Source organism: Ovis aries, chromosome 17 (genome assembly GCF_016772045.2).
Source record: "Ovis aries strain OAR_USU_Benz2616 breed Rambouillet chromosome 17, ARS-UI_Ramb_v3.0, whole genome shotgun sequence".
In the NCBI taxonomy this organism is placed as follows: domain Eukaryota; kingdom Metazoa; phylum Chordata; class Mammalia; order Artiodactyla; family Bovidae; genus Ovis; species Ovis aries.
This window is the reverse complement of record NC_056070.1, coordinates 44,941,866-44,964,617: the sequence shown is the minus strand read 5'-3', so window position 1 is coordinate 44,964,617 and position 22,752 is coordinate 44,941,866. Positions and strand designations below refer to the sequence as shown.

The 22,752-nt window shown below is 51.2% G+C and overlaps 1 protein-coding gene across 1 annotated transcript in view; it reads right to left on the bottom strand.

Moving 5' to 3' along the window:
• The window catches only part of GALNT9 (polypeptide N-acetylgalactosaminyltransferase 9), a 124,165-nt gene that overhangs the window by 53,434 nt on the left and 47,979 nt on the right, over window positions 1-22,752 (bottom strand). Inside the window, exons 3-5 of the mRNA XM_027956382.3 lie at window positions 18,049-18,215; window positions 15,722-15,896; window positions 10,758-10,955 (exon numbers count right to left, since the gene is read on the bottom strand). Of these exons, the coding sequence (XP_027812183.1) occupies window positions 10,758-10,955; window positions 15,722-15,896; window positions 18,049-18,215 (540 nt within the window). The remainder of the gene's footprint in view (window positions 1-10,757; window positions 10,956-15,721; window positions 15,897-18,048; window positions 18,216-22,752) is intronic.

Below are 22,752 nucleotides of genomic sequence, written 5' to 3'. Positions count from 1 at the left end.
ACAGGAGATGCAGGTTCGATCCCTGGGTCGGGAAGATCCCCTGGAGCAGGAAATGGCAGCCCACTCCAGTGTCCTTGCCTGGAGATTCCCACGGACACAGGAGCCTGGTGGGCTACAGTCCACGGGATCGCAAAGACTCAGACGTGCCTAAAGCGACTGAGCATGCATGCAGGCACGCCTATAATGTGCACACGGATCTATGTATGGTCTTGTGTGTGTGTCCGTCTCTGTGTGCAGATCTATGTGTGGTCTTGTGTGTGTGTGTCTCTGTGTGTGGTCTTGTGTGTGTGTCTGTGTGTGCAGATCTATGTATAGTTTTGTGTGTGTGAGCATGTACATGTGTCTGTGGTCTTGTGTGTGTGTCTGTGTATGCAGATCTATGTGTGGTCTTGTGTATGTGTGTCTATGTATGTGGATCTATGTGTGGTCTTGTGTGTGTGTGTGTGTGTGTGTGTGTGTGTACGGATCTATGTGTGGTCTTATGTGTGTGCGGATCTATGTGTGGTCTCGTGTGTGTGTCTGTGTGTGCAGATCTATGTGTAGTTTTGTGTGTGTGTGTGTGTCTGTGTATGCAGATCTATGTGTGGTCTTGTGTATGTGTATCTATGTATGTGGATCTATGTGTGGTCTTGTGTGTGTGTCTGTGTATGTGGATCTATGTGTGGTCTTGTGTGTGTGTGTGTCTGTGTGTACAGATCTATGTGTGGTCTTGTGTGTGTGTCTCTGTGTGCAGATCTATGTGTGGTTTTTTTTGTGTGAGCACGTACATGTGTCTGTGTGCTTGCATTTGTATCTTCGTGCTTCTCTATGCATGAGTGTGCATCTGTGAGTATGGGTGTGACTCAGACCTTCATTCCATGTTTACCTGCTTGTGGAGGGGAGCAGGTGCTGGGTGTGGGCCCCTCCGCCGACCCCACAACATCCCCTCTTTTCTTCTAGGTTCATCTGGCCCCACTGGAAACCGACTTACACCCGTGGTCCCTCTGTATCCACCAGACACACTGGCATGAATCTGGACTGCCCCAGGGACAGGGGTGCAAACCCACACGTGGGCTCTGTGGCCCCAGGAAGATGCAAGCCAGGTGAGCAGAGGGGCTGCAGCTGCCCTCCTGGAAGCGGGGGGCCCACAGAATGCAGCCAATGCCCCACACCTGTGCTCTGCTAGCAGCTCAGAGCCACACGGAGACAAACACACCACTGGTCATGGGTCCCGTCTCAACCTCGTGCAGAATTCAGGAAATAGCTCCATTTCAATGATACAGTTCACACAGGCAGCCACCTCCGGCACACAGGACCCCTGGGGCCACGAGGGCCTCCCAGCCCTTCACTGCCCTCTCTTTCTCTATCTGTCAAGGCTGAGATACTTCTCTGCAGAAATCCAAGCCTTCTTTTGACCCTTTTCTTCCTTGAGCTTCCAGGATAATGACTGGCAGAGAAATTTCCTTAGGTAAATTTTCACACACCAGCCTTTCCCAGGCCAGCTTACTCAGAGCAGGTGTGGGAGCTGTGCCCTTCAGGAGAAGGGCGTCGGCCCCTCTCCAGGTCTGAGGGAGACCAGAAACCCCAGAGCAGTTCTCAGGAAAGACTCTTTCAGGCCCATAGACTGCCCCAGGGGTGCAGGTTCCCAGCCCGAGGTCAGGTCTCGTGACACGGTAAGGGGCAACATCACAACGTTTGCCAGGAGCCTTTGCTGCAGGAGCTGGGGTACCAGGGCTTCTTCTCACAGGTCTGCCACTTAGGGGAGGTTGTGGGAAGCCCTTCCCTGAGATGGTGGAGAGGAGGGCCATCCTCTGGATAACGACATTGGAAGCAAAGACCTCAAGGCTGCCCTTGGAGTCTTGTCACTCCAGACTCGCCAGCCTGAAGGGTGTGTGAAGCAGGCTGTTGGGAGCAGTGGGGACTGCGGCACTGTCTCCCTCCCCATCCTGAGAGCTCAGTAACAACTCAGCTCCAGTGGATCATCACCAGCTAGGAATGGGGACCTGGGTTTTTCCAGAATCTTCTACTTTTCAAAGAGTAGATACCAACTTCGTGTGAAATCTCTTAAGTATAAACATTGGTTCCAAGTTTGAGACATATATGACAAATCAGGGGATATACTGAGACTCAAGTGGCTTCCCGAGAACTTTAAGTACAAGGTCACGCCACTCTAGGCTCCCCGGGCACTGTGCACACTAAGAGTGGGAGATTCAGAACACCTTGTTCTCCCCCCAAGAAGAATGGCTGGGCGTCTGGGAGCTGTCCGAGGCATCACTAGGCGGGCAGTGAGTCCCAGCATGGAGCCTGCTGAGGGCCCAGCAGGGTCTGGGGAGAGGCTGGTTGGCTTCCTCTCCAATTTGCATGAAGCCTTGGCTGGGTGTGGTTAAAGCGATCGCACAGGCCAGCTGGCCACCAGCCCTGAAGGTGGCCTTGAGAGGCCCCTGTCAGCGTTCTGCTTCCCCAGTGGGCTGCACTCATGCACATGGAGGATACAACTTGGGAACTAGCTGTGACAGTGGCACCATGTGGACCTGAGGAATGTTTGTGATTGTCACACGCATTATTGGACGTGAACGGCCCTCAGGGTCTCATCTCCACATGGCTGTGTGTCGGCTCCATCCCCATGGGGTCACCCTGCTGGGAGATGCCCAGCGAGGCTTGGGATCACCCAACCTTGGAGTAGGGCTCTGCGGAGGGCTCTCTTCTGGACACAGGCATGTTCATTTCTTGCAGCTGTGAAATAAGCACCACATGAACTGGGGCTTCAGACAAGAGCTATTTGTCCTCCGCTAGCTCTGAAGGCCAGAAGTCTGAGGTCAAGGTGTGGGCAGGGCCATACTCCCTCTGAAGCTCCAGAGGAGGACCCGCCCTGCCTCTTCCAACTCCTGGTGGCCAGGTGTCCTTGGCCGGTGGCTGCATCCCTCCCATCTCTGACTCTGGAGTGGCATGGTCTTTCCTCTTCTGTGTGTCTCTTACAAGGACACTTTCAGCAACATTCAGGACCCAGCTGGGTCATCCACAGTAATCTCCCCGTCACAACATTCTAATTACATCTGCAAAGACCCTTTTCCCAATGAGGTCGAATTCATAGGTTCTGGGTGGTCAGGACATAGACATGGCTGTCTGCTGCACCCAGCCTTCCATCTCGGCCTTCTTATGAATCCTGTAGTACCTTCTTGGGAGACCATCTCTCTCCTTGCATGTACTCCCTGTGGGATGGTGAGTCTCCAGAACTTCCCCTCGGCGAAGGTCACCAGGTCCTTGGAGGGCCCTTCTCCCATCCACTTCCAGGAAAGATAGGGGCAGGGGTTTGTGACCCTGGAGACTGTCCTGGGGGCTGACTGAGGTGGAGGGGACACCCTCTTCCCAGTGTGCAGGGAAAAGTCTGGCATTTCCGCTGGCTCCTCCTCTAACTGGGTGCTCATGTCTCCGCAAAGCTGCTTTGATTCATGTTGACTGGCGTTCTCTTGTTAATGGAATCTGCCAGATCTCAGCTCAGAAATGCTAATTTAATGGAATGGTAAGCAGCTTGGGCATTAGAATTATTACCTTTTTGTATGTTTTAAAATTCATTTAAAAAGTCAGCTCAACAGAGTTAAAGTCACATGAAAACAGGACACATCCGTTGAAAGTGTGTGGTTTGAGTGGCCTGACTGATGGATACCCTGGGGTAACCCCAACCCAGTCCAGGCAGAGAACGTGCCCATCCCAGGGCTCCTGGGCCCTCCAGGAGCTCTCCCCGCCCTGCCTCCTCCCCCAGGCGTCTGCTGTACATCAGTCACACCACGTGCGCTCTTCCATGTCTGACGTTTTTGCCACACTTTGAGCTTTGTCCTCATTGTTATGGGCATCACCATACGTCCCTTTGTAGTTCTGAGAAGCATCCCATTACGTGGCTAGATCACACTTCATTTATCTCTTCACATGTTGATAGACATTTGGGTTCAATTCAGGACTACTGTGAATAAAGCTGCTGCTATGAACATTCGCAGCTTTGTGTAGACATACGTTTTCATCTCTTTTGGGCAAATACCTGGGGTGGAACGGCTGGTCATGTAGGAAGTGTTTTAACCTCTAGGAGAAACTGCCAGGTTTCCAAAGTGGTCTTGCTAATGTCTGCTCCCACCGGCCATGCTGAGAGTTGCGAATGCTCCGTGTTGCCATCGGTCTATCTGACCGACATTGTGTCTTATTTCCCTAGTGACTCTGTAGTGGGCGGCTCTCCATGGGTGTGTTACTGTTTTGTATACCTCCTTGTGTGTAGTATTTGTTCAAGGTCTTTGCCTGTTTTTTTTTTTTTTTATTTGGGGTTTTGGCATCAGGGCTTTCTAATTCTTTCCAGGTGGTGTTAATAAGGAGCAAAGTTTAAGACAACTTGCAGTCTGGCCAGAGCATTCTTTCTTCAGCTTGAGCATCCAGGCTGCTCTGAGACTTAATTTCTTCCTAGACAGCTCTTTGCTAATGGAGGGTAGGTGCCCAGAAATCCCTCTAAGACCCTCCTAGGGGAAGAAACAACTTGTAAAGGTGCCATGATAGACAGTTCTGGTCACTCATGGGCAGAGTGGCCTGTTTCAGCAGGAACACACCAGACTGTAGAGATGAGGCAGGAGGGGTCCCTGCCTGAGGCCTTGAAACCCCAAACCTCTGTGGGGAGAACTGGCCAAGGCTCCAGGGGATCAACAGACCCTGGAGATGAACATTCACTCCAAGAAAAATACCTCCAGCCTGTTGGGCTCCCAGGAGAAAGTGGCAGCCCCAGTTGATTTTGAAGCATAGATTTCCCAGGGGTTCAACAGACCAGGGAAAAGAAGGGAGGGGCTGAAAACTGCAGAAGGTCAGTCAGTGATGGTAACGAACGAAGCAAGCCAGGTGCAAGGAGTGACCGTGCAAATCTGAAGGCAGAGCAACACAGAGACATTAGGGAGTGGTGGGGACTGCAGCAAATTGGAGACCTCCGCCCTGTTTAGATAGGGCGTCACTTCTCAGCTCCAGTGACTGGCTGCCCTGTGAGAATGTGCACCTTCTCATCTTAATAAAAATACATTTTTAACATGGGAAAAACTCTCCATTTTCAGGTACGGGAACCAATTCAAAATAAATAAGTGCTTTGGAGGACATTCTCTATAGCACACCCACCATCCTGGGTCTGCTGGTTTCTTTGCCCTCTGCTCCTTTATGACGCGCATGGTGTTGCCTCTGTCTGGCCGTCTGTCCCTCGTTCTGTCTGGGTCTCTGTCTCCTTCTCACTCCCTCTCTGCATCCCTATTCCTTTCTGCTCCCTGGCACTGTCCTCGTTTTGTTTCTTAGTGCGCATCCTCCCCCGAATCTCTGTCTTTCTCTGCTCATCCTGAAGTAGGCAACAGATGGGCCCCAGGTTAGACATTTAGAATGGGTTTCCTATTTGCATTTCAGGGGGCTCAGGCTGGATTCCTGAGACAAGAGATAGGTGGGCTCCAGCTCAGGCATTTACAATCAGCCTCTTGTTTGCCCTCTGAGATGGAAGTAACAGCAGAATCAGGGTCAATAGCCATTGTATGTCTCTTGTAAACACCTAAAGTAATAGTCATGGCAAGGACAAAGAGGGGCAAATCCTTTACCCTGTTTGAGTAAAGGATTAAGGGATCTCTGCTTCCCCCTTTTAGGGACAAAGGAGACACTACGTATGCCCCCCAAAGGCTCCTTTATGGGAGTGAAAATCAAGGGATAACGCCAGGCCATAATGAGCCTTGCTTTTCCCAGAAGCATTTACTTTACTTTGAGATCCATCTTGGCTGAGAGGTGTGTGCGCACCCAGGGGAGGGTCCCAGGGTAGGTCAGGTGTGGAAAAAGGAACCAGATAATTAGCCTGAAGGAAGACAAAGACCCAGAAGAACTGACCTATATAAATGACTTAACCACCTCTTTACTGTGCTGCTCACCACTAGGAGGGGCCCACCCTTTCTCTCCAGGTGTTTGTCTCTGCCTTGCTTCTGTCTTAACTAAGCAAACATTTTCTCCATGTGCTCTCCCACTTGTGGTCGTGTTGTCTGTAATAATAAACCTTGTACCTGCATTTATAGTTTCTGCCTCTGTGATAAATGCATTTTTCACTGGGTGCAAAGATCCATAGAAAAATAGCTTCTAGCCTCTAGCCCTTGCTGGTCTGATGGCTAGAATTCTTGGCTCTCATCCAGGCTTCCCAGGTTCGATTCCCGAGCAGGGAATGAAGATCGTGCTTCACACCACTGCTCACTGCTGCTTCCCTGAGATTCATCTGTCTTGTTTCCCTCTCTCTTTGCTTGGTGTCTCCCTTTTTCTGCTCTCTCCAAGTCTGTGTGTCTGTGTTCTTTTTCTCTGTCTCTTTTACTGGCTCTTTCTCTTTGGATGTTCCCTCTGTCTGTCTGTCTCCCTCCTCCCTCCTTCTCTCTCCTTCACCTGACCTGGTTATCAGTCAGTCCAGTCGTTCAGTCGTGTCCAACTCTTTGTGACCCCATGGACTGCAGCACACCAGGCTTCCCTGTCCATTACTAACTCCTGGAGCTTACTCAAACTCATGTCCATCAAGTCAGTGATGCCATCCAACCATCTCATTCTGTTACCCCCTTCTCCTCCTGACTTCAATCTTTCCCACCATCAGGGTCTTTTCCAATAAGTCAGTTCTTTGCATCAGGTGGCCAAAGTATTGGAGCTTCAGCTTCAGCATCAGTCCTTTCAATGAATATTCAGAACTGATTTCCTTTAGGATTGACTGGTTTGATCTCCTTGCAGCCCAAGGGACTCTCAAGAGTCTTCTCCAACATCACAGTTCAAAAGCATCAGTTCTTCAGTGCTCGGCTTTCTTTATAGTCCAACTCTCACATCCATACATGACTACTGGAAAAACCATAGCTTTGACTAGATGGACCTTTGCTGGCAAAGTAATGTCTCTGCTTTTGAATATGCTATCTAGTTTGGTCATAACTTTTCTTCCAAGGAGTAAGCGTCTTTTAATTTCATGGTTGCAGTCACCATCTGCAGTGATTTTGGAGCCCCCCAAAATAAAGTATCTCACTGTTTCCATTGTTTCCCCATCTATTTGCCATGAAGTGATGGGACCAGATGCCATAATCTTAGTTTTCTGAATGTTGAGCTTTAAGCCAACTTTTTCACTTTCCTCTTTCACTTTTATCAAAAGGCTCTTTAGTTGTTCTTCACTTTCTGCCACAAGGGTAGTGTCATCTTTGTATCTGAGGTTATTGATATTTCTCCTGGCAATCTTGATTCCAACCCAGCATTTCACATGATTTACTCTGCATATAAATTAAATAAGTAGGATGACAATATAAGCCTTAATGTATTCCTTTCCCGATTTGGAACCAGTCTGTTGTTCCATGTCCAGTTCTAACTGTTGCTTCTTGACCTGCATACAGATTTCTCAGGAGGCAGGTCAGGTGGTCTGGTGTTCCCAACTCTTTCAGAATTTTCCACAGTTTATTGTGATCCACACAGTCAAAGGCTTTGGCCTAGGCAATAAAGCAGAAGTAGTTTTTCTGGAATTCTCTTGCTTTCTCGATGATCCAGTGGATGTTGACAATTTGATCTCTGGTTCCTCTGACTTTTCTAAAACCAGCTTGAACATCTGGAAGTTCACAATTCATGTACTGTTGAAGCCTGGCTTGGAGAATTTTGAGCATTACTTTGCTAGTGTGTTAGATGACTGCAATTGTGTGGTAGTTTGAGCATTCTTTGGCATTGCCTTTCTTTGGGATTGGAATGAAAACTGACCTTTTCCAGTCCTGTGGCCACTGCTGAGTTTTCCAAACTTGCTGGCATATTGAGTGTAGCACTTTCACAGCATCATCTTTTAGGATTTGAAACAGCTCAACTGGAATTCCATCACCTCCACTAGCTTTGTTCGTAGTAATGCTTCCTAAGGCCCACTTGACTGCATTCCAGGATGTCTGGCTCTAGGTGAGTGATCACACCATCGTGGTTATCTTGGTCATGACGCTCTTTTTTGTACAGTTCTTCTGTGTATTCTTGCCACCTCTTCTTAATATCTTCTGCTTCTGTTAGGTCCATACCATTTCTGTCCTTTATCGAGCCCATCTTTGCATGAAATATTCCCTTGGTATCTCTAATTTTCTTGAAGAGATCTCTGGTCTCTCCCATTCTATTGTTTTCCTCTATTTCTTTGCACTGATCACTGAAGAAGGCTTTCTTATCTCTCCTTGCTATTCTTTGGAACTCTGCATTCAGATGGGTATATCTTTCCTTTTCTCCTTTGCCTTTCGCTTCTCTTCTTTTCTAAGCTATTTGTAAGGCCTCGTCAGACAACCATTTTGCCCTTTTGCATTTCTTTTTCTTGGGGATGGTCTTGATCACTGCCTCTTGTACAATAACATGAACCTCTGTCCATAGTTCTTCAGGCACTCTTTTGATCAGATCTAATCCCTTGAATCTATTTGTCACTTCCACTGTATAATCGTAAGTGATTTGATTTAGGTCATACCTGAATGGTCTAGTGGTTATCCCTGCTTTCTTCAATGTAAGTCTGAATTTGGCAATAAGGAGTTCATGATCTGAGCCACAGTCAGCTCCTGGTCTTGTTTTTGTGGACTGTATAGAGCTTCTCCATCTTTGGCTGCAAAGAATATAATCAATCTGATTTCAGTATTGACCATCTGGTGATATCCATGTGTAGAGTCATCTCTTGTGTTGCTGGAAGAGGGTGTTTTCTATGACTAGTGCGTTCTCTTGACAAAACTCTATTAGCCTTTGCCCTACTTCATTTTGTACTCCAAGGTCAAATTTGCCTGTTACTCCAGGTGTCTCTTAACTTCCTACTTTTGCATTCCAGCCCCATATAATGAAAAGGACATCTTTTTTGGATGTTAGTTCTAGAAGGTCCTGTAGGTCTTCATAGAACCATTCAATTTCAGCTTCTTCAGCATTAGTGGCTGGGGCATAGACTTGGATTACTGTGATATTGAATGGTTTGCCTTGGAAATGAACAGAATTATTCTGTCATTTTTGAGATTGCATCCAAGTACTGCATTTTGGACTCTTTTGTTGACCATGAGGGCTTCTCCATTTCTTCTAAGGGATTCTTGCCCACAGCAGTAGATATAATGGTCATCTGAGTTAAATTCACCCATTCCAGTCCATTTTAGTTCACTGATTCCTAGAATGTCGATGATCACTCTTGCCATCTCCTGTTTGACCACTTTCAATTTACCACTTCCAATTCGTGGACCTAACATTTCGGGTTCCTATGCAACATTGCTCTTTACAGCATTGGACTTTACTTCCATCACCAGTCACATCCACAGCTGGGCGTTGTTTTTGCTTTGGCTCTGTCTCTTCATTCTTTCTGGACTCATTTCTCCACTCTTTTCCAGTAGCGTATTGGGCACCTACCAATCTGGGGAGTTCATCTCTCAGTGTCCTATCTTTTTGCCTTTTCATACTGTTCATGGGGTTCTCAAGGCAAGAATGTTGAAGTGGTTTGCCATTCCCTTCTCCAGTGAACCACATTCTGTCAGAACTCTCCACCATGATCTGTTGGTCTTGGGTGGCCCTACATGGCATGGCTCATAGTTTCATTGATTTAGACAAGGCTGTGGTCCATGTGATCAGTTTGATTAGTTTTCTGTGATTGTGGTTTTCATTCTGTCTGTCCTCTGAGGGATAAGGATATGATGCTTATGGAAGCTTCCTGATGGGACAGACTGGCTGTAGGGGGAAACTGGGTCTTATTCTGATGGGTGGGGCCATGCTCAGTAAATCATTAATCCAATTTTCTGTTTATGGGCAGGGTTGTGTTCCCTTCCTGTTGTTTGACCTGAGACCAAACTATGGTGGAGGTAATAGCGACCTCCTTCAAAAGGTCCCATGCATGCACTGCCGCATTCAGTGCCCCTGACCCTGCAGCAGGCCACCGCTGACCCACGCCTCTGTCGGAGACTCTTGGACACTCACAAGCAAGTCTGAGTCAGTCTCTTGTGGGGACATTGCTCCTTCCTCCTGGGTCTTGGTGCGCACAGGGTTTTGTTTGTGCCCTCCAAGAGTCTGTTTCCCTAGTCCTGTGTAAGTTCTGACAGCTCTATGGTGGGGTTAACGGCGACCTCCTCCAAGAGGGCTTATGCCACACCCAGGTCTGCTACACCCAGAGCCCCTACCCCTGCAGCAGGCCACTGCTGACCTGTACCTCTGCAGAAGACACTCAAACACTCAAAGTCAGGTCTTGCTCAGTCTCTGTGGGGTCTCCTGGTACACACAAGGTTTTGTTTGAGCTCTTCGAGCGTCGCTGGTAGATGTGGGATTTGATTTTAAGCGTGATTTCTCCCCTCCTACCATCTTGCTGGGACTTCTCCTTTGCCCTTGGATGTGGGGTATCTTTTTTTGGTGGGATCCAACATTCTCCTGTCCATGGTTGTTCAGCAGCAAGTTGTAATTTTGGAGTTCTCGCAGGAGAAGATGAGCACATGTCCTACTCTGCCACCTTGATCACCTGGTTATCACTCAGGTCACAATATGGAGCCACCTCCCATTTCCCCATTACACCACCATGTCCCTTTGCACACCTAGGGAAACCCTGTACCAACTGCATCCCGCCACTTCTACTCTCGCACCTGGTGCCAGGCCTTGGCTTTCTGCAGAGGACTGCTACCAGTCCCTCCAGTCCCCAAGGCCGCTGCTGCTGCCCTGCCCCACCTCACTGTCCTGGCTCTTTCCAGGGCAGGCCCCGCCCCAGTGGCCCCGCCCACCTGACTCCTCCAGTGCAGGCCCCGCCCCAGTAACCCTGGTGGCCTGCTCACCTGATGGGCGCCGCCTCGTCGCCGCGGTCCAGCCAGTCCTGGGGCGGGACGATGTACATGCACCAAAGGCCCCAGTTGTAGCCGTGGGCCGCGCTGGCGTATTGCTGCACCTCGAACGTGTCGTACTTGATGTTGTCGATGGCTGGCAGGACGATCCGCCGGCGGTCCTCCCGGATCCGCGTAAGGGCGGGCTCGGCCCTGCAAGGAGACGCCGGTCCTTGAGGAAGGGCACCGATGCCAGGGATCCCCGTCCCGTCCCCCTAGGTAGGGAGCCAGGACCCAGGCAGCCACACCCGCATCTAATGTTGGGCTAGACCAACCCTGCGGAGGGTAGATCCAAGCGCTGCACCTCTGGAAGCCCCGAAGTCGTCTGGGCTGCACGCTCACCTGCCCGAGGTCTCACTCTGCCCGAGGCAGCCCGTGGCTAACCAGCGATTGACACTAGGGATATAAACACCATCCAGGCCCAATCTCTGACATCTCTGACGGGCTGTCCTGGCTCCAGAGAGCCCTGTGAGTCAGCTCAGACTGTCAGCAGGCCTGCCTCACAGTCTGGCTTTACTCGCAAGCGAATCCTACTTCCTGGCAGGCCTTCCCTCCAGGGCTGGAAGGTACATTCATTTATAAGCAGGAATGGAGGCATCAATGTGCCACACCCTCTTGTAACACATTGGAGCAAACCCCTGAACTAGAAAAGAAAAAAAAAAAATCCATGCCTCCAGGAGCTTAGGATATACTGAAGGGACAGAAAGGCTGACAAGTGCTGTTGTGCAGTGCACAACCTACACAACAGTATGTGGTGGGCCTGACTGAGTGGGTATGGGGGGACAGACAAAAATGTATAAGTAAATGATATATTAGGAGGTGATATGTATTGTGACAGAAAAAGAGAGCAAAATAAGGGTGATTTGGAATTGCAGTTTTAAATAAGGTGTTCAGGGCAGGTTGCACTGGGTGATGAGCAGAGGTGGTGCAGGATATAGCAGCTGGTTGTTGGGGAGGTAGGTGGGGTGCGGCACACAGAAGGAGCAGCCAGCGCTGAGCCCCTGGGATGTGCTGGTGTGCTTGGGGAGCAGGCCAGGCAGCTGGAGTGGAGAGATGGTGGCCGTGCAGGCGATGAAGGTGGAGAGGAGAGAGACCAGAGGACAAAGGCTGTGGGTTGTGAATTTTCAATGCAGGAGTCCCCAGGGGCAAACAGGTAGAGTTTCACTCTCTAGACGACCTTGTCTCCTGCAAGGATGAGATGCTGCCCAAGGGGCTGGAGTTCAACAGGCTCATGAGCAGCCTGCTGACTGGGGCACCAGAGAGATGAACAGGGGGACAGGGGCCGAGCTCAGGGAGGGACAACAGGGGCTGGGGCAGGGTGGGAGCTCTCAGACTCTGCCTGGCCAGATTCACCCAATAGCCAGCCTTTCTTCCTGTCCTTCCAAGCGAGAGCCTGGTATTTACCTGCCTTTCAGCTTCACTAGGAGGATTAATTAATTACTGTTAGCAAAGTGCTTCAGAGATGAAAAGCTCTCTGCAAATGCCACATGTGCTAATAAGGCAGAATCTTTATGGAGGCAGTTCTGGGAGGGGAGGGCTATTTGCAGATGGCTAACTGGGTTTTCAGTGGTAAAAATTAAAGTTACAGTAGTTTCAAATGGCATTTTGATGTGATAGACTTGTGACTCTCCCAAACGTCCTCCAAATGCTCCAGGGAGTTAAACATACATGAGAGGGACAGAAAGGCCTTCGAGTACAGCTGTGCAGGGCACAACCTACACAACAGCATGCAGTGACCTGGTGGAGGACAGACCGTAACGTCATTACTGACAGAAGGGGGCAGATGTCACGGGAAAAGAAGAGTTGCTTCATGAGGGTGGCAGAGGAGAGGGAAATGGGGGCCAGCAGCGATGGCACCCCACTCCAGTCCTCTTGCCTGGAAAGTCCCATGGGCGGAAGATCCTGGTAGGCCGCAGTCCATGAGGTTGCTAAGAGTCGGACCCGACTGAGCAACTTCACTTTGATTTTTCATTTTCATGCATTGGAGAAGGAAATGGCAACCCGCTCCAGTGTTCTTGCCTGGAGAATCCCAGGGATGGGGGAGCCTGGTGGGCTGCCGTCTATGGGGTCGCACAGAGTCAGACACGACTGAAGCGATGTAGCAGCAGCCGCAGGGGAAGTCAGAACTCGCATCTCAGTCAGGCACGCTCTGGGTCAGAACCAGCCCTGAGAACACACTGGTGGTGCTGGGCTGGCTGAGATGTACCAGCGGGAGCGCAGGAGTGTGGAGGGAAAGGGCTCCATTCACCTGCCTACCAGGCACCAAAGCCCTGGTCCAACCAAAACAGCAGTTAGGAAAACCGGGAACTTTGAGAGGTCCCAAAGGCCAGACCCTCAGGGGCCCTAACTGGGGACGCCTGGCCAGGCACTGTGGGACTTGATCAGCATACCCATCATGAACCCCCTCCCTATAATCCTCTCATCTCCCTCGAGGGAATATCTCAGTGAACCTCTTAGTTTAGGCTTCAGAGAGTTTAAAGATGTGACTTGGGAGATTTGATATAAAGAAGGGTGAGTTTTAGTTTCTCTCAAAATGGGGCAAACTGGCTACATGGGGCTGACTTTTCCCTGCTGCTCGGCTGGTAAGGGCTGCAGGCTGCCCCTGGGTGAGGGGTTCATGCTCCCCGCCCACTGTGGACCCCTCGCATACCCTACCACTGTGGGTTTAACTTAGGATCTTCAGGTGAGATTACACTGGGTGACCTGTGTGTGTGTATGTGTGTGTGTGTGTGTGTGTGTGTGTGTGTGTGTGTTATGGCTCAGGTATGTCCGACTCTTTGCAACCCCATGGACTGAAGCCCACCAGGCTCCTCTGTCCATGGAATTCTCTGGGAAAGAATACTGGAGTGGGTTGCCGTTTCCTTCTCCAGGAGATCTTCCTGACCCAGGGATCAGACCCAGGTCTCTTGCATTTCAGGCAGATCTTTACCATCTGAGCCACTGGGGAAGCCTAGGTGGGCCCCAAATCCACAGACAAGGGTCCTTAGAAGAGAGAAGGGGGGAGGCACAGTCACACAGCGGGGAGAAGCCATGTGAAGACAGATACAGAGATTGGAGGGACGCGGTCACAAACCCAGGGACTCCTGGAGCCCCCGGAGCTGAAAGAGGGGTGAATGGTGTCCTCCCACAAAGACTGGTCCACTTGGAACCCGGGATGTGACCTTACTGGCAAACAGAGTCTTTGCAGAGGTAATTCAGTTAAAAAACCCAAGATGATATAACCCTGGATTGGGGTGAGCCGTGAATCCAAGCTGTGTCCTTCTAAGAGAAAGGAGAGGGAGACTTGAGACCAGGACACAGAGGCGAAGCCACATGATGGCGGAGGCAGAGATGGAGGGATGCTGCCAGAGCCCTGGACGCCTGGAGCCGTCAGAGCTGGAAGAGGTGGGAGGCGCCTCCCCAAGGGCTTCCTGGGAGCCCAACCCTGCCGGCAGCTTGATTTTGACTTCTGGCCTCAGAGCTGTGAGAGAATGAATTTCTCGCGTTTTGAGCCGCCAGCCTTTGGTCACTGTTATGGCAGCCCCAGGACATGCACTGGGTGACCCTCCCTCCACCTGTTCATGTCCAAGCCCCTCCAACATACGTGGTCCCCTGGGGTCTCAGTCTTCAGTCCCAGCTGGGCACTTGTCTGACACCTGTTTGCTGAAGCCAGCACTGTTCACAAGCATCCCTCATGTAACCTTGGCAACAATCCAGCTCTCTAACATCACCAGTCAGTGCATGAAGAAACCAAGGCTTGCCCGGGGCTCAAACACTCGCATCATGTTGGTGGCCCAACCGTCCTGTCCCAATCCTTCCCACAGGATCGCCAAGCTCTGCCCTCCCCACCCAGTTGCCGTTTATTCCTCTTGGGTCCTCTGCAGGGCCTGGCGGGAGTGAGGGCTCAGGGGGCGACTCCTAGATGCAGCCACCAGAGAGGAAATTAGGAAACATACCAAGAGACCAGTGGGTGCTTTCCAGAAAACTTTGGAGCACATCCTTCTGTTCTAGCAACACATCCTCAGGCACCTGTTGTGAAAGCATCAGCTCACCACCTGCCTAGGGACATCAGGGTCTGGATAGAGGCGCCAGGGCCACCCGCAGCTCTGAAGCCCCATGTGGATAATTTGCTGGACAAATGATTCTGTTCTTAAGGCGTCACTGGCCGCCTTTGGGCATGGCCTCATGAACATCCTCAGGCGAGAGAGCACAGATCCGGGGCCCCACCCTGGGACCCTGTATCGCACAGATCTGTACTTCCTGCCAGCTCTCAGGGGCATCAGATGCCGCTGGTCTGGGGTTCACACTGAGCACCGAGGCCCTGCAGGGTCCCTGCCCCCCGGGGCACCTCTAAATCATCCTGCACATGTGCTTGGGTGTCTCTCCGGTGTCCCAGCCACTACCCTGTATCCCGGCCACTCCTCGGTGTCCCGGCCACTCCTCTGGCCAGATGCCCCTCCAGGTTTCTCATTAGAAGCCCACCTTGCCCCTGAATGGATGGGTGGGGGGAAATGGGCAGATGCTGTGTCCTAGGACTTTCTCATAAGGATGAGAAATTGCTTCCAATCAGACTTGGGTTTCTATTAACTGAGACCCGATAGACCACATTTCATATACACGAGACCCAACCTTGTGTGTACCTTCCTGACCTAAGGTCACATGCACATCCTCATTTGAACTGTCACCTGCTGGAGTGACTGGCCAATTAAAATTCCTCTGGGCACAAGTTGGGGAGACAGATCAGTCCTCATACACAGGCATCACAAACAGGGTTCTGGGTTCTAGGAACTGCACATGGAGTGGCCACGTGGCTGGACTCAGCTGCGCCCCCCTCACCCCCACCAGGCTCATCCTCTTTGCCCAGCTCCTGCAGGCCGTAGCACACCCCACCCGACCCCACCCAGGGCACAGCTCCACTTGGCCCCAGGCCCCAGCCTTACCAGCCTGTGCTGAACTCCACATGGGCATCAAAGAAGCCGACGACGGGGGCCGTGGCGACCTTCCAACCCTGCAGCCGTGCCCGGATCAGGCCTTCCCGCCTGCTGTTGCGGACGATCTTCACCAGGCCTGGGTATCTCTTGCTGACGTATTGGTCCAGGTTGAGCTTGAGTTCCACTGCGGGGACACAGAGAAGTTTCAGGTGTGGCACTGTGGGAGAGCCCGAGGCCACTGAGACCCACAGTCGTTGTGTGCTCCGGATCCATACTTCATAAACTTTAAGAGGACACACCATGGCTGGACGCGGCTCAAGGTGCTGGGGGGACTTCGGAGAGATAAGACCCCCACCTTGTGGAGCTGTGTTCCAGTGAGAGAGACCACGATCTGTCAAGCCAGATTGATCCAGACAGAAGCACTTGTTATGAGAATAAGAGAAAACGGGGCTGAATTACTCAACTGTAGGAACGCAGTCCACAGGCAGATGGATGGATAAACAAAGCGTGGTGCATCCACAGAATGGAATACGGTCCGGCCTTAGAAAGGAAACTCTGACACATGTTACAAGGTAGATAAACTTGAGAACATGATGCTCAGTGAAATAATCCAGTCCCCAAAGGGCAAGTGCTATGTGATTCCCCTTACATGAGGTCCCTGGAGCAGACGTGTCCATAGGGACAGAAGGCAGAATGGGAGGTGGATGGGGAGTTAGTGTTTAATGGGGACAGGGTTTCATTTGGGGAAGATGAAAAGGTTCTGGTGGTGTTGGTGGTGATGGCTGTACAATGATGTGAACGTCCTTGACACCCCTGAACTCTACAATTATTTTGTAAATGGTTAATTTTACGTTATGAGAATTTCAACTCAATAAGTCATTGAAAAAACAGATGAGGGCCCAGGAGTCTTTGTGAGGAAGCTTCCGAGGGCTAAAAGTACAAGCAACAAAATAGGTCACAATAATAGCAAACATTAGCCAAAATGAAACAAGAAAAAGGGGAAAGGGAGTGGGTGTCTGAGTGGGGAGGGGGCTTCTCCAGGTCGGCGGGGCAGGGACAGGGGTGGCCTGTGGAGGTGACACGTGGGCTGTGACAGGACAGGGAGCCAGCGGGGTAGAGAGGAGGACATTACAGGCATGGGAAAGGAGCAGTGTGGGGACACCCTTAGCTGCCCTCAGGGGTAGGGGAGTGGGTGGGGAGGAGGTGCAGGGAGGAGCAGAGGGCTTGGGAGTGGGCTCAGGGCTGTGCAGGAGGAGCCGAGAGGGTTGGAACCAGACCCTTGCTCCTGGGCCTTTGCAATACTCTCACGCCTTGGCTATGGGGACTTCTCGCAGAAGACCTCCACCACCCAGAGGCCTTCCCCCCACACGCCCACCACCAGGCTCTAGTGGATACTCCCGGGAGGGCAGCCTGGCCCCACGGAGGGCTCCAGCTGCAGAGCCAGTGGGTCCCAAAGCAGTGTCCCCGTGCTCTGTCCTGCCCTCTCCAGGCCTCGTTCTCGCTCCCTTGACAGTGTCAGGCGGGGCTCTCCTGGCGTAGACACAGAGGACAGGCGAGGCTGGAGATCCTTCAGGCCAGGAGGGCTCTGGGAGGCCTCTCCCCGCTTTCCTCCACCTTCCCCCTGCCTCCCGACGTGAGAAAGAGAGACTGCAATGATGGAGAGACCCAACAGTCACAGCTCAGTGCACCGGGACCTCGGTGTGGGAGCCGCTGGTAGTGGGGTCCATGCTCCTCTCTGCTTCTGCAGAGGAACAGATGAGGACAGGCCAGGAACCTCCAGACCCTTGTTGGGGGCTTGGAGCCCCACATGCCTGGTGGGTGTGGATAAATGCCTGGGCTGGATGGAGGCCGACGTGGGGCCATGATAAGAGATCCCTGGGGCCCGCGCTCCAGCTGTGAGCACTGGCCCCTTCCCCATCAGCAAGCCTCCCACTGGAGTTTTGTCCACAAACAAGAAGTGAAGGTGTGATTAGCTTAGGGATACTCAACACACGGGGGGCCTTTCTGGATGATGGCTGTAGGGGTTTTGGAAATAGGGGTTTTGTGGATGTAAACAGTTAAGGGTCTTGAGATAAAAACCTTCCGGATTAGGATGGGCCCTAACTTCAAGGACGAAGGTCTTTATAAGAAGAGGAGAGACAAATATACCAGAAGGGGGAGAGGTGTGGCCACAAGCCCAGGATACCAAAGATGCCAGCAGCTGGCAGAAGCAGGAGGGATCCTCTCCTGGATCCTCTGGAGGAAACGTGGCCCTGCCCATACCCTGAATTCAGAACTCTGGGCTCCAGGGCTCCAACACGCTTCCCTCACTGGGGTGCTGAGCTGGCCCCACTCACCATTATCGCTGTTGTCGTCCACCAGGATCACCTCCTTGAGGAGCTGGGAGGGCGTGTGGTTGACCACGCTGTGGACGGAGCGCAGAATGACTGAGAGGGCTTCGTTGACAAAGATGAACACCACCGAGATCTGGGGCAGGTCATCCGAGTAGGTCATCTGTCTGCACCTGCAGGAGAGATGGCGTGGGGGGCAGAGGTCAGGGTCGGGACAGGCTGGGGAGGTGGGAGCCGGGAGCCCCCAGAGGAGGCCCGCTGGGACCACTTCTAAATCCTGCTACCGATGGAAGAGCAATAGGGATGCCACGGTTAGAGAAGGAATGAGCACAGGGAGAGAAACAGGGGGATGATGTTCATCTCAGAAACCCTAGCTTCCACACTCTGCCCCTGGACCCTGCCGTCTCCCTGCGGAAAGACAGGGACATTGCACCTGTAAGGGATTAACGTCCCACTGAGATCCCATGGAACATTTTTTGACACCCTTGGAAGACATGAAAGAGAAGTGAAGGGGAGATGATCACCTCTTAGTGCAGTCCAGTGGAGGGTCCAGGAGAGCCCCAGCCTGGAGCCCACATCAGCCACTCCCCATGCCCAGCTCTATCTGTTCCCCAGGTGGTCATGGTGTTGGTGGCTGCTAGACAGAGGGTGTCTACCGGGAAGGTCCTATGCTCAAGGGACACTGTCCTCCGAAGTGAGACCTGAGCAACACTGGTGACAAGTACGCAAGTGTCCAACGAGGGCTGTTGAACTAGGAGAGATGCCTGCATGGGACGGCCTAGTTGTGGCCTCCGCTTAACCTCAGCGTCAAGATGAAATAGAAGGATGAAGTATCTTCTCCAAAGGTCTTATCTTGGAAGTAGGGATGTGGGAGGGGAAATGAAGGGAGCAGGGAAAGCAGAATATTCCATAATTGAGCGTGGGATGAGGCCGGTGAGTGCCTGCTAATGTAATAATACAGTGGAATAAATTCACAAGGAAACATGGGGAATTATCAAAAATAGAGAAGTGGGGGGAAAAGGAACAAAAATTGAAGTGGGTAATAAAGTAAGACAGAAGGAACTCAAGTATGTTGGCTGCTACAATAAATGTAAGCAAACTAATTCTCTCTTTAAAATAGCAGAGGCTGTTCAATGAAGTTAGATACATACACACTAATCCACACACACACACTTGCACACATTCATATTCACACACAGCTTGCACATTTTCATTCACACACAGCTCTGGTTTATGGTTTATAATAAACACAATTAAAATAGAGTGATTTTTTTTTTTAAAAAAAGATTGGAAATATAAACAAGTGAGAAAGAGATGCCAGACAAATACTGCCTCTCTAAGCCAGACTTTCAGCACAGATATCACATAGGATGGAGAAGGCTCTTTATGAAGGAGACAGAATAATTATAAACTGTTATCCCAAAGTGAACTGGCACCTGGGTGTAAAAGGAAAAATTACTAGAAAAGTAAGGAGAGTTTGATAAAACTATAAGTGTGTGTCACCTTCAGACTGGGCAGACTGAAAAAGTAAGACCATGAAGGAATTTACATAAGGAAGCCCCTAATTCCTTCAAGGAAATTTTTTGTTTTCCTTAGGCTCATAGGACATTTACAGAAAGTGGTCATGTATTTGCAAAATAGGGAACTTTAGATTTTTATGAAGCAGAAATTTCACAGGCTGGGCTGGGTCTGTGGGCCTGTGACCTGAGCAGTCCCACGGGGCCCACACTTGGAGCGACCCACTCCCATCACAGCCTCCTCCCCATCCATCCATGTGCTTCCTATTCTCATCAGCTAACCAGTCATTCGGTTAGGGGTCACACTGCTCCAGTATGACCTCATCTTAACTAGTTACACCTTCAACAACCCCATTTCCTATTCAGAAACACTCTGAGGTCCTGGCAGGTAGATCTGGACATCTTTGGGGGGACACTTAGCCCATGATCAGTCATGCTTATCCCACAACTGGAGAAAGAGCTTTATTTAAAGATGGTGGTGTGGGGGGGACTTCCCTGGTGGTCTAGTGGCTAAGACTCTACACTCCCAATACAGGAATCCTGGGTTTGATCCCTGGTCAAGGAACTAGATCCTACCTGCTACAACTAAGACCCTACGAAGTCAACAAATAAACAAAAATAAATATTAATAAAAATAAAAATGGGGGCTCATTGTAGTTGTTGGGGGCTAAGGGTGAGAACAAGGTAGAGCTGTCTGAGAAAGATGACCAATACTGGCATAATCAACCATGATGATAACCAATAACTATAATAATCAATTATGAGAATGACCGATCATGATAATAAATAATAAGGAGGGCAACTGATACTGATGATAACCGATTGTGATAATAACTAATACTAATGGATAATCAGTCATGATGACAACCAGTCAGGATGATAGCAACAGCTGAGGGTCTCCAGCGCACAGCACTTGCTCTGTGTTTCTCAGCCCTCCAGCTCCCTCAGCGGCCCTAACAGAAATGTGAGGGTCCTGGCGGTTAACTTCCCCCTCCTGTAGTGAGCGCTGCCCTCAGAGGTGGTGCTGGCTGCCCCCAGCCAGCGGGGAGCGAGCCTTGAGGGGGGCCCTCCCTCCTGCCTGCTCCCAGCTGGGGTTAGAGCGCCTGCCTGACTCTGTGACTAAGGAGAGCCCTGCGTCACTGTCACACGGGTATGGGCTGCGGCGCTGCAGGGAGAGTTCATCACTCAGGAAAATGCTTTCTGACAAGAAGACTTCACTCCATTTTTCTGTGGAGGAAGGAAGTTGGAATGTACGATTTTCATGAACCTGCAAAATGTGTAAAACAGGAAAAAAAAAAAGCACACCTTGAGGAAGGAAATCTATCTTGAGAGTGACCGCAGCTACAGTTGCAGACAGGAAGGACGGGTTTGGAGGAGGGGTTCTTGGGGGCCTGAAGGGGCGGGGCTGCAGTGCCCCCCACAGCCTCCCCATCCCAAAGGCCTGGGTGCTGTCAGTCCTGCACCTTCTTGCCAGCCCGCTATGCTCAGGCGTCCTCACGTGGCTTCTTTAGGGTCTCTCGCCCCCCACTGTAGGCCCCCCAAGAGCAGGCTCCTTCACTGCTGCACCCCAAGACCCCAGAGCTGGTCACACAGTAGGGCTTACGAGCACTTGTTGACAAGGGGAAGAAAGAACAAGTAAATGGGTCATACATGGCCGAGTCCTGACACTCATGGGCTCCCCCGCCCCGTCTAGATGCACAACGACCTCAGCGCAGCAGGAACCTCCACTGTGTTCAGGGTGTGGAGGAAGCTGGCGGAGTCTGGAGGGCGTGGGAGCTCTCGTCCCCCTTCCTCTCCCTCCGTGACCAGGTTAGGAGGCCAGGGACCTCTCTGGCTTGGCCACTGGGCCCCAGACTTCTCTTCTAAAAGACGTTTCAACCGGCAACAGCCACCTGGTGCTGCCTGTGGAGAAGCCACCAGCGTCTGAGGCCGTCTCCTGGGGACACACCTCACACGAGACTCCTTCCAGGGGCTGGAGGCCGTACTGGCAAGAAGGGACGAGGTGCCCACCCCCACGGCTTCCACTTGTGAGGGCACGAGAGTTGAGGGGCGAGCACAGAAACAAAGGTTTTGACTGCAGAGAATAGAGCGGGGTGACAGGGTGAAGAGTGGTCACAGGGAGGTGTCTTTGGACAAGGCAGGGGAGGAGGTGTGGGGGTCCCAGAACAGTCAGTCCATTTGGGCCCCGGAAACATACACCCAGATATTTATAGTCCCAGGTCCAGAGGCTGGAAGGCCAAGGCCGAGGCTGGTCTCTGAGGCCTCGCTCCTTGACGTGTATACAGCCATCTCCTCCCTGCATCCCTACACATTTGTCCCTGTGTGTCTCTGTCCAGATCTTCTCCCATAAGGACACCAGTCCTGTGGGATTAACCCCACTTTGCAGCCTCACTTTACCTCGGTCACCCATTTGTAAGCCCCACCTCCACATACAGTCACATCCTGAGGTCCTGGGGTGAGGACTTTAACATATGGATTTGCGGGGGCATACAATTCAGCCCACAGAAAAATCCAAAAGATAAGTAGGGCTCAGCCAGGCAGGGACCAGGCCATTCCATTGGCTGGGAGTGTGTACGGCAGGTTTCCCATTGGGCGATGAGCTGTCTCACTTTATTGTTTGTCTACACTTAACAAATCACACCCGTTGCAAACATTTGCAGCTTACAAATTGTTATTTAAGTTAGAAATCATGCAATAGAGGTGGCTCATTTTTCTCCAGCACAAATTTGCATAAAAATAATCTGTTTTCCTTAGCATATAATCCCCTTCTCAGTTGAAAAATAAAATTGTTTGTGTTAAATATTGAGCAGAGGGTGTTCCCTGGTGGTTCAGTGGTTAGGACTCTTCGCTTTCACTGCTGAGGGCCCAAAGTCAACGCCTGATCGGGGAACCAAGATTCCACAAGCTTTGCAGCGGCCACAAAAAATAAAAATTAAAAAAATAAATATTGAGCCGATAGAAGGGTTTGTTTATCACACACAAGTAGGTAAGATGTCAGTGAGGCAGTAAGAAACCTGTGCTAATACCCCGCTGGAGATCAGGAATGTTACTGTCCAAAGTGCAGCCTCCCCTATGCTTTTCTTTATAGTCTCTGATCCCAGGTACCCAGCCCGTAGCACACATGAACTTGACCTTAGGCCGAGCCCCTCTGGTCCTGCCTTTGTACCAGCACAAGCTCCACTGGCCGCCGGGC